Source organism: Thunnus thynnus, chromosome 4, assembly GCF_963924715.1.
Source record: "Thunnus thynnus chromosome 4, fThuThy2.1, whole genome shotgun sequence".
NCBI lineage: Eukaryota > Metazoa > Chordata > Actinopteri > Scombriformes > Scombridae > Thunnus > Thunnus thynnus.
Genome location: NC_089520.1, coordinates 10,332,953 through 10,341,616, shown reverse-complemented (window position 1 = coordinate 10,341,616; position 8,664 = coordinate 10,332,953). Strand labels below are relative to the sequence as shown.

Genomic DNA, 8,664 nt, shown 5'->3' with positions numbered 1-8,664 from the left:
AAAATGGCTGACCAAGTGACCGCATCCAATTCCAACCCCAGCAGAAAATATGTCTTTTGGAGGAATTCAACAGGGACATTTTATTTGGAAAACTTAGTGAAGAGTGTAACTATAAAAAAAAAAAACTTATATGGAAATAAAATGCAGCGACAGTGAACAGTGTTAATCCCACAGTTGAGAGGAGCATCAAAGACATTCAAAAAAGATTTAAAACATGGTACAAGACGCAAAGAAAGAAATGTTTTCCTCTTTTTTTGTTGGGTGCTACTGGTCAGTTGGTGTCACTGATTGTTACTGTTGTGGATATTTTGAGCGATGGTCAGCACCTCAGTGGAGAAAGGTGGACATGAGCCTTTGATGTCTTAAAGCTGAAAAAGTTTATTTAAGTACTTTATCAAGGAGAACTGAAATAGCGAACATCGAAGTCATCTGCAACTCGGATGCTGTCTCTTTCCGTTCTGCCTCTGAAGGTCTGAGTCTTAGTCTTTAACCCAAGCAGATCAGCCTACAATATGAAAAATTAGTCTAATTGGTTCACTAGTTTCTAAACAAGGAACTGCATTTTACCCATGTCAGTTCAGGTCACGTTGCATTAAACTTCAGGTCACTGTCAGCACATTTTGGTTTGAATGTCTAACTGTGTCAATAGAATCTATACATCCACCTATCTGTGTTGTCTAGGAAAGCCTCCTCCAACCTTGGTGACCATGGCAATGCTGATTTACCCTCTATCAGAGAGGTTTCTGCTTTCCCCAAAACATCACAGACAGCTTGAGTCTCAAGGAGAGGAGAGAATGCCTCCTTCCTGCTTAAGAATTACAGTGTGACCTCAAGGCCCAGGATTGACCTAGTGTAACCCAATTTGTAACCCCTAAAGATGGAAAATTGCATAAGAGTTACCATGGTAACATGGGTCTTAGGCCTGAGTTAGCCTGGTGGTAAGGTGTCTAATTTTTTTGGCTTATGAGTCAGTCTTAATTATTGTGAAAGAGTCTAACTTGCATTAGACTAATCTATGAGCAGAATTAAGATTGGCCTAACACTACAGACCAGTCTAAAATACTATTGTGAAACCGGCCCCTGGTCTGACATGTTGTTAGCTGAGTTTTCTTATTACTGTCTGTAGCACTCTAAACCAGCCAACTTTAAAAAGCTGTTTGTGGTCAATTAAATTAATCAAAAATGTAAAAAAAAAGGATAACTTAATGAATTTTATTTCTATTCAGCAGCATATGCAGAATTTCAAATGTTTGAAATGGAAAAAGCTAAAACTGGTTTACAATCAGTGACAGCAAAATACATTAGAAGTGAAATAGAGAAGCTGGACTTTGAGTCTCACAGTGCATGAATCACATTTTTTTTAATACAGTGCAAATATTCAAGGGTAGTATGATACTGTAGGTAGCATTTTGTTCAAAATTAACATTAAGATGTGATTTTAAAAATGTCACAACTGGACTGATGTTGTCCACAAAGAGTGTCTTCTACTGTATATACACATTTCTGTTAGCAGTGGTTATTTTATTCAATATTGGATCAATCACAGCGTATAAAATCTCTGTCAAAAACAAAAGACAGTGAGATATGTTAGAGTAGAAAGGGCATGTGAATTCAGTCCTTTCAGTTCCCCTCATTATGGATGTGAGACTTGCTTTTTTTACGCTTCACCTTACCATTGGACACTGGGACACCCAACGACTCGAGGCGGAAGGGACGTGGCAGAACGGAGTCTGAGCTGACAGGCAGGTTCATGTTGGAACCGCTCACAGTAAGGTGGGATGCCCCATTAACAAGGGGAGGAGAGTGGATGACTGTAGGAGAAGAACTCCATCAGTGGGGTAAAACCGTCATATGAGAGAAAATGCCAAATATAAATTGGTTTGGTATTGTGACTGCTGCAGATGGTTGATGCTTTAGAATTAATATCTTGTAAATGGAAAAGTTTTATTTGTTTTTCAGATTAAATATTGGCATGTATACTGAGCAACTGTATTCATAAGTAAGTAGTTTAACTTTGAGAAGTTCTTAACTTTCTCCAATATAAAAATGATTACTTTTGTGCACTGACAACAAAAAAGAGAAACCAGAAATATAGAATGATGTTAAGTACAGCTAATCTTACCGTGTCCCTTGGTGGCTTCACCTCCCAGCAGTTGGCTCGCCCTCTTTGACTTGAAGTAGCTGCTGGCGATATTTTCACTGTCACTGCGGTCCAGCATTTCCTTATACCTGTCCTCTTCCACCTGCTAAAAACAGACGGAGGTAAGACTCTGTGACAGTGTTTCAGTGGGTGTAAGTAAAAGATAATGCATGGAACATAAACAGACTGTAAATGGATCTCCTAAATCAGTAGCTGAGCTTCTGCGAGCTGGAAGTTTTGGAGCCACTGCTGTAAGAGAGAAAGAAAGTGTATTTCTGTAAGAAACATCATTGATAAGTTTTCATTCAGCCTTTTTTCTATATGCCCTTTTCATACATCCCACCTGAAGGCAGTGTTGTTTTCTGCACCATCACATCTGGCAGTCTCCAAGAGGCGCTGTCCTCGTCCCAGACAGCTTCTTTCTTCAGGCGGTCCAGGTTGCTGTAGTTGCAGTCACGGCGCACCAGGGGCACCATACGCTCCAGCAGGCTGTGTAGTAACTGGCCTTCCTTCTCCAGGCGGCGGATGGTTGCCAGGTAGTCGTCCCTTTCCACCTCAAACTCTGCCTGCAGGTCACGGATCTCCAGTTTGGCTGCTTTCAGCTGCCACAAGAGGTTCATTTGATTTTATGGTTGAATGTCAGAGCATATGATTCAGCACTGAAAGCTTAAGACACTGTATTTTTGATTTCACGTTATCCAGTATCAGTTAGTGCAAAGATTTTTGGTACTAAGTAAGGGTCAATTTATGTGATTTTTTTTTTGTAAACACCCTGAATTGAGTTATAGAATATGCATGTTATTGACATGCAATAAAATAACAGCTGTTACCCTCCAAGAGGAGACAAAAGTAGCCTAATTTTGTAGATTGAGAAAGCTGATAAAATGTAAAAAAAAAAAAAAAGTAAAATGTACTCCTAAGCCTAATAGTATGAGCAAATATGCATCACCCTGAAAATTTTGGACCAGTTAGGACTGATTTCCTTCTCTGAGGTTCTTATTGACATGAAACCAGGTAAATAAAAACAGCTTCTATCAAGTAGTAGAGTATATTTAAGTCATTACTGTGTCAATCACAAGGAGTAGTGAAATTTTGGTAGTGACATAGACGATGGATGTTTTGATATTTTTACGATAATGAAGATATTTTAGAGTGGAGCAATTATATCAACAAAAAATGCTTTACAGAAAACCCAAAACACAGATTCCTTTTTTTTGTCAAAGGCTAGTTCTATTTTTGAAATTTGCTCCAAATAAACTGCATATCCCACAGAACCTATTGCATTTATCCTACAGCTGCTGTGACAGACCTTGCCTTGGACTTTGACCAGCATCTGGCTTTTGGCATGGACCTCTTCCTGGATGGAGTTGTAGACATTTAACAGCACATTTTCACTATCCTCGCTGTTCTCTGACAAGGCCCTGATGAGCTGGACTTTTCTCTGATCAGCGAGGTTCTTCCTCTGTCGGTGTCTCTGCTGTAACTCTTTGTTTCTGGCCTGCTCTCCTCCTACCACCTCCTGCTCTAGCTGCTGCAGCCTGGGGAGCAGATGGATGAAAAGGAACACTTCATGGATGGGTGGTAAGTAGAATAATGACATCAAACTATGTGGCTAAGAGGCAATGGAGCTGGAGCAACTGTCATGTATAAAAACATAACCAGCTCTTCTAATTAGGTATTTAACCATTAGAATGTGGTCAAGACAAATAATACATTAATAGGCAAATATATATGTCTTAAAACTTAAAGATGTTATAGTAGTTTAAAGAGATTAAATATTTGCAATTAATATGCAAATATATGCAACAATGTGTAATCAAATTCTATGAAGAAAGTAATGGTGTGAGCATATGATATTATCATGTATTTTTCTTCAATCAGTTGGTTCCATCACAACGTTTCACATCCTGTGCAGAATGATTTGCCAGATACAATGAAGAAAGATGCATTGCAGTACAAGCAGTGCTGATGGTAAGGACGACATGTTTGGTCCCTGACTTTGACGGTGCCAGAGTATATATGTAGAATGTGTGTTGTTTACCCCTGAAGCCCACAAACCTTTCCAGAACATGTTTCTGGTCCAGAGACCCTGCCGTGGTGACATCAGGTGAGTCTATGAGCCCATCTCCATCTGGACCTTCTTGGACACTGACAGCTGCACATGGTACAGCGGACTGGCTCACCAACATGAGAAAATAACATCCAGTAAATTTTTAATAATCCATAGTTTTATTTTTTAGGTGGTGTGATACCTAATTTTGGAACTACATGTTTTGGATGACTAATGAAAATAGTGGTGGATAGTACCTCGGTCAGGGAAGTTTCCTCAGTTGTGCTGCTGCTCAGCTCTTCCTCAGCGACCTGTGTCATACAGCTGGAGCTCACTGATGTTGGGAAACAAGACAACACAAAGCAGTATACAGGTGGTGGACACAATTTGAAACAATTTTTCAAAATGTGTTAGTTGGTTTCTTGTTTCAAGGCCAAAAGAGTTGTGGCCAGATGATTTTGTTACCATTCTTTGTGACAGAGCTCCCCCTGCTGGCTCGGATTTTCTCCAGATAAGACAGCTTAAATTCATAGGAGGAACGCAGGGCAGCAATGTCCTCCTGCAGCTTTGCCTTGGATTCCTGCTCTGCATTGTACTCAGCCTGCAACTTGGCGAGCCTCTCCTCGTACTCCTTTGGAGAGAGCAGAATACAGAGCAATAAATCACCTGGATCTCATTCAGTTTAAGTGATGTGAAGTGATATACTGGTGTGGGAACACTGGAATTACCTCTTTAATCTTCTCCTTTTCTGCTTCTGTGGTGCTGGATTGTGGCCTTGAAGGGACAGCAGGAGAAGCCTCAGACAACTGGCCGGACAGTAGAGCTGCATGAAAAAGCAGCAAGACAGGTAATAAAAATGATTTAACAAACCAGAAAATTAGAATGAAACATCACTCTTATAAAATCTACTTTTAAATCATTTGGCAATACCCACATAAAAAAATTGTTTCTTTAATATCAAGAAAGAAGCCTAGCCACAAAATAAGTCACGTACATGAAAGGTTAGCAGTGCCCAGCTGGCCTGAGACGAGGGCCCGCAACTTCTTGATCTCTTCCTGATACTCTCGGAGCAGAGCATCCTTAGGGTCCTCATTAATACGAGGCCTGTTCTGGATGCTCTTGGCCCGGTTGGCGTAACGCAGAGTGCTCAAGCTTTCCTCATAGTTGTTGTCTGCAGGGGAGAGACAGGCAATCATCAAGGTTCGTGTGTTCCCTCCCAGGGAGTCCTGCAGCAGCCTAGTCAGCTTGGAGTCCCGGTAGGGGATGTATTTGGAGCGTCCGTCCACCAGAGCAGAGATGACATTGCCAAGAGCAGAAAGGGACAGGTTGATCTTGGTGGCCTCCCGGAGTCGCTCTCCAGTTGCACCGGTTTTAGACTGACGCTCACTTCCTGCCAGGTCCACAAGGTTGAGTTTACCTGCTCGTAGATGGTCCTTCCCAGCTCCATCTGAGAATGTAGAGTAAATTCACTCAAACGTTGAAACACTAGTGAAATAATTGGACCAAACAAACAAACAAAGACATATTTATCACTAAACAGATTAAAGATATGCTTCAACATGTTAAAAGGTATTGTATAGTTGTGTTTGTGTTCACCAGTGTTGCAAATCTCCAGGTGGATGGTGAAGATGGAGTGGGAGCGGGAGGAGTCTTTGTTCATCAGGGTGTAGCCCACTGCCCGGTTCCTCCAGCCTTGCTCTATGATTCTCTCACACTCTCCCACACTGTGCACAGTGTGCATGGAGAGATCCCGTACATACACCCCATGCTCTGGGTGCTCTTTCAACTAGGCATTCATCACCCACACACATGCGGAAAACACAAACAATCCATATCTGTCACCTTGCTGAAACACCTTGACCTTCAAGGAATCATGTGCTTTCAAGTGACTATGGCAACATATACAGTATTGTGTACAAAGCATAAACAATGTGTTCACTGTCGGAGAACAGTTTCAGAAACAGGTTTCATAATCATCACTTTGCCTTCTTATGTTACACAGCAAAGTCTGATTTGTTAATTGAAACTATATTGTTTCAAGAGACTTACCTCCAATCTCTGTTTGGTGTCATTTCCCAAAAGGTCTCTGATTTCTTCATTGTAAATCTCCAAATAAGAGGCCCTCACCAGGAATTTTGTATTTTCTGCACACTAACATGCACACAAACATATAAAATGTTTCTCACTGAACTCACAAAGCAGAGACAAGCCAGGACAGAGACTAGAACCAACAGACTAAAGCAAGTATTCATCTATACCGTATTCCCCTAGCAGGCAAAAGTTATAACTACATACTGGACTGGGTGAGACCGCATGTTTCAATTTGTCATGGAATCCATGAATTTTTACAATGGATAATGGACAACAGATGCCCAACCTACCTGAATGCTCTCAAAGACGTGTTCAAAGGCTCGTGGAATAACCCCCCTCTGGGCTGCAGGCTCGGACACCCCCTGCATGGTGAAAGACTTACCGCTTCCAGTTTGACCATAGGCAAAAATTGTGCCATTGTATCCCTCAGTGACACCCTGTAAAAAGTGAAAAATGTGGCATCAGTGACCTTTAACATGACGCTTCCTTATAAAAAAAAATCAACACCCTGATGACCTTTACAAGTGACTGACAGCAGACTGTTAAGTAAATAATGAGGACTGCAGTCATTAGCAATAAGATATAGGCTACTGATGTTGAACCAAGGGTGTCCAGTGACCAATGTGGTACTCTTGTAATGTCTGGATCTCCAGACTGTTGCTTCCTATCGACATGTAAAACAAAAACTATTTTCAGGCCTACCTCAACCAAAGGATAGGCAATCTCGTTGTACATCTGCTCAGTGGTTTGATCAATGAAGTAGGTCCCATCAAAGGTGAACTGTTTGGGCGGCTCATCCACTGCCCCAGGCTTCTCTATGAAGCACTGGCAGCGGTGCAGGTCCATGCACATCACCATCTTAGAGCCGAGAGCCTTCTCCCTGTCATTCAAGGGCCTGCACCTGACCACCACCTTCACTGACTCTGACCCCATCTCTCACCATTCAGCTTCACACACTATGCAGCAGTTGTCTTGTATAAAAGATCAGGGCAGGAAAAAAAAGTTCAGTTCTGCCCTATAAATACATCTCTAAAGAGCTGAAAGGCAGCAGGTTCCACATTGGCAGCTTTAAACATGTTATAACCGGCAGTTAACTGGGTTACCTAGTTAGTTAACGCAAATCAGAAGACATGTTCTGCTGACGAACGGCTAAATAATAGTACTTTTATCGGTTAAAGTCCACTGAGAGAAACTGATGGCCAGATGACATCATACACGAAAAATGTTTAAAGAAGATAAGAAAGAGAAAACAAACTGAGTATATGCGGAAATATTTCCAGACACTGTGGTAATTGCCCTCTTCAGTAATCGCTACAGGTCCCCTGCCATTCCGCTCCTCTTCCCACGGCGTTTTGAAGTTGCCTAGCAACACTAAACAACCGTTGAGGGATGACACGAACCCGGTCCGACGGCCATTTTAGTGAGGAGGTAGTGAGGTCGACGTTAGCAAGCTAGCAAACAGTAATTTAGTTCTACACTCATACACAACGTTACCTCTTGGTTAAGGTTACTGTTTTTAGTCACCTTGTCAAAGTTACTTTTGGTCAGCCCTTTAAAAGTCTACCTGTCAATGAATATGAAATATGATTTTTTTTAAAAATTTTTTTAGAATAACTCACTTGGTGACATTAAAGCTAGCAAGTATAGTTTAACTGTTTACATAATGTTCCTTCTTGGTGATAAATGGGTAATTTTTCTATAGATTTCAGATGTTATAGACTACACCACTAAAGCCATATGTATATATATACATATATATATGACACATATCAAGTAACATGTTTGGGGTCCTGTCCCATCATTTATGAACTGTGTATCAGCTGCTCTTTCTAGACAAATCAAAGATTGTCTATGCAATACATGTTTCAGTGGTAATGAGCTGTGCAAAGTTGACAGTCAAACATTAGGTTTTTAACTACATATTGTTCATGTGACAATATTTAGTATGTGGCTAATGGTTGTTTTCTACGGTGTAGGTTATCAGGTAATTTGCTGCAGGAAAGTGGTATTTTTCTCAATAATTTAATCTAAAACTAACAGGTGAAAAATATGAACTTTAAGAAAAATCATTATGTGGTGTAATGTGGAAAGATTGTATGGTGTGTTAATTACTGTAAGTGGTGCAGCCTCTGAGACCAGGAATACAATAAAAATGTAAACCAAAATCCCAAAAGGACACATCATACTTATATCAGTTTATACTGTGGCTATGTTCTAATCTTAATTAGTATGCAAGGTATATCAATAGCAGGTAATTATTATGCTTCATACAATAATACCAGTGAAACAAACCTAGGTACAATTCAAACTCTTCATTAGAAACAACAGATACAGGATGTGGCGACCAAACCTCCAGGAAGTGTGCCGGGCTTTGACTGAAGCC

General features: G+C 40.8%; 1 protein-coding gene across 5 annotated transcripts; it reads right to left on the bottom strand.

Annotated features, from left to right (window-relative positions):
* Positions 1–235: 235 nt before the first annotated feature.
* Positions 236–7,683, bottom strand: kif17 (kinesin family member 17). 5 transcript variants are annotated; one of them, XM_067586531.1, is made up of 16 exons: positions 7,385–7,683; positions 6,984–7,252; positions 6,572–6,718; positions 6,240–6,341; positions 5,787–5,976; positions 5,185–5,637; positions 4,919–5,013; positions 4,656–4,821; positions 4,448–4,524; positions 4,199–4,314; positions 3,450–3,678; positions 2,484–2,742; positions 2,328–2,389; positions 2,123–2,246; positions 1,674–1,811; positions 1,199–1,558 (listed from the first exon to the last, which is right to left on the bottom strand). In XM_067586531.1, the coding sequence occupies exons 2-16, from the start codon at positions 7,212–7,214 to the stop codon at positions 1,485–1,487; spliced, it is 2,463 nt and encodes an 820-aa protein (XP_067442632.1). In that variant the 5' UTR covers positions 7,215–7,252; positions 7,385–7,683; the 3' UTR covers positions 1,199–1,484. The 5 variants fall into 5 exon arrangements, with proteins under 5 accessions (XP_067442636.1, XP_067442632.1, XP_067442633.1 ...); XM_067586535.1 differs by lacking the exon at positions 1,199–1,558 and adding an exon at positions 236–505 and having other exon boundaries at positions 6,984–7,682; XM_067586532.1 differs by having other exon boundaries at positions 2,123–2,243; positions 6,984–7,682.
* Between the last annotated feature and the right edge of the window lie 981 nt (positions 7,684–8,664).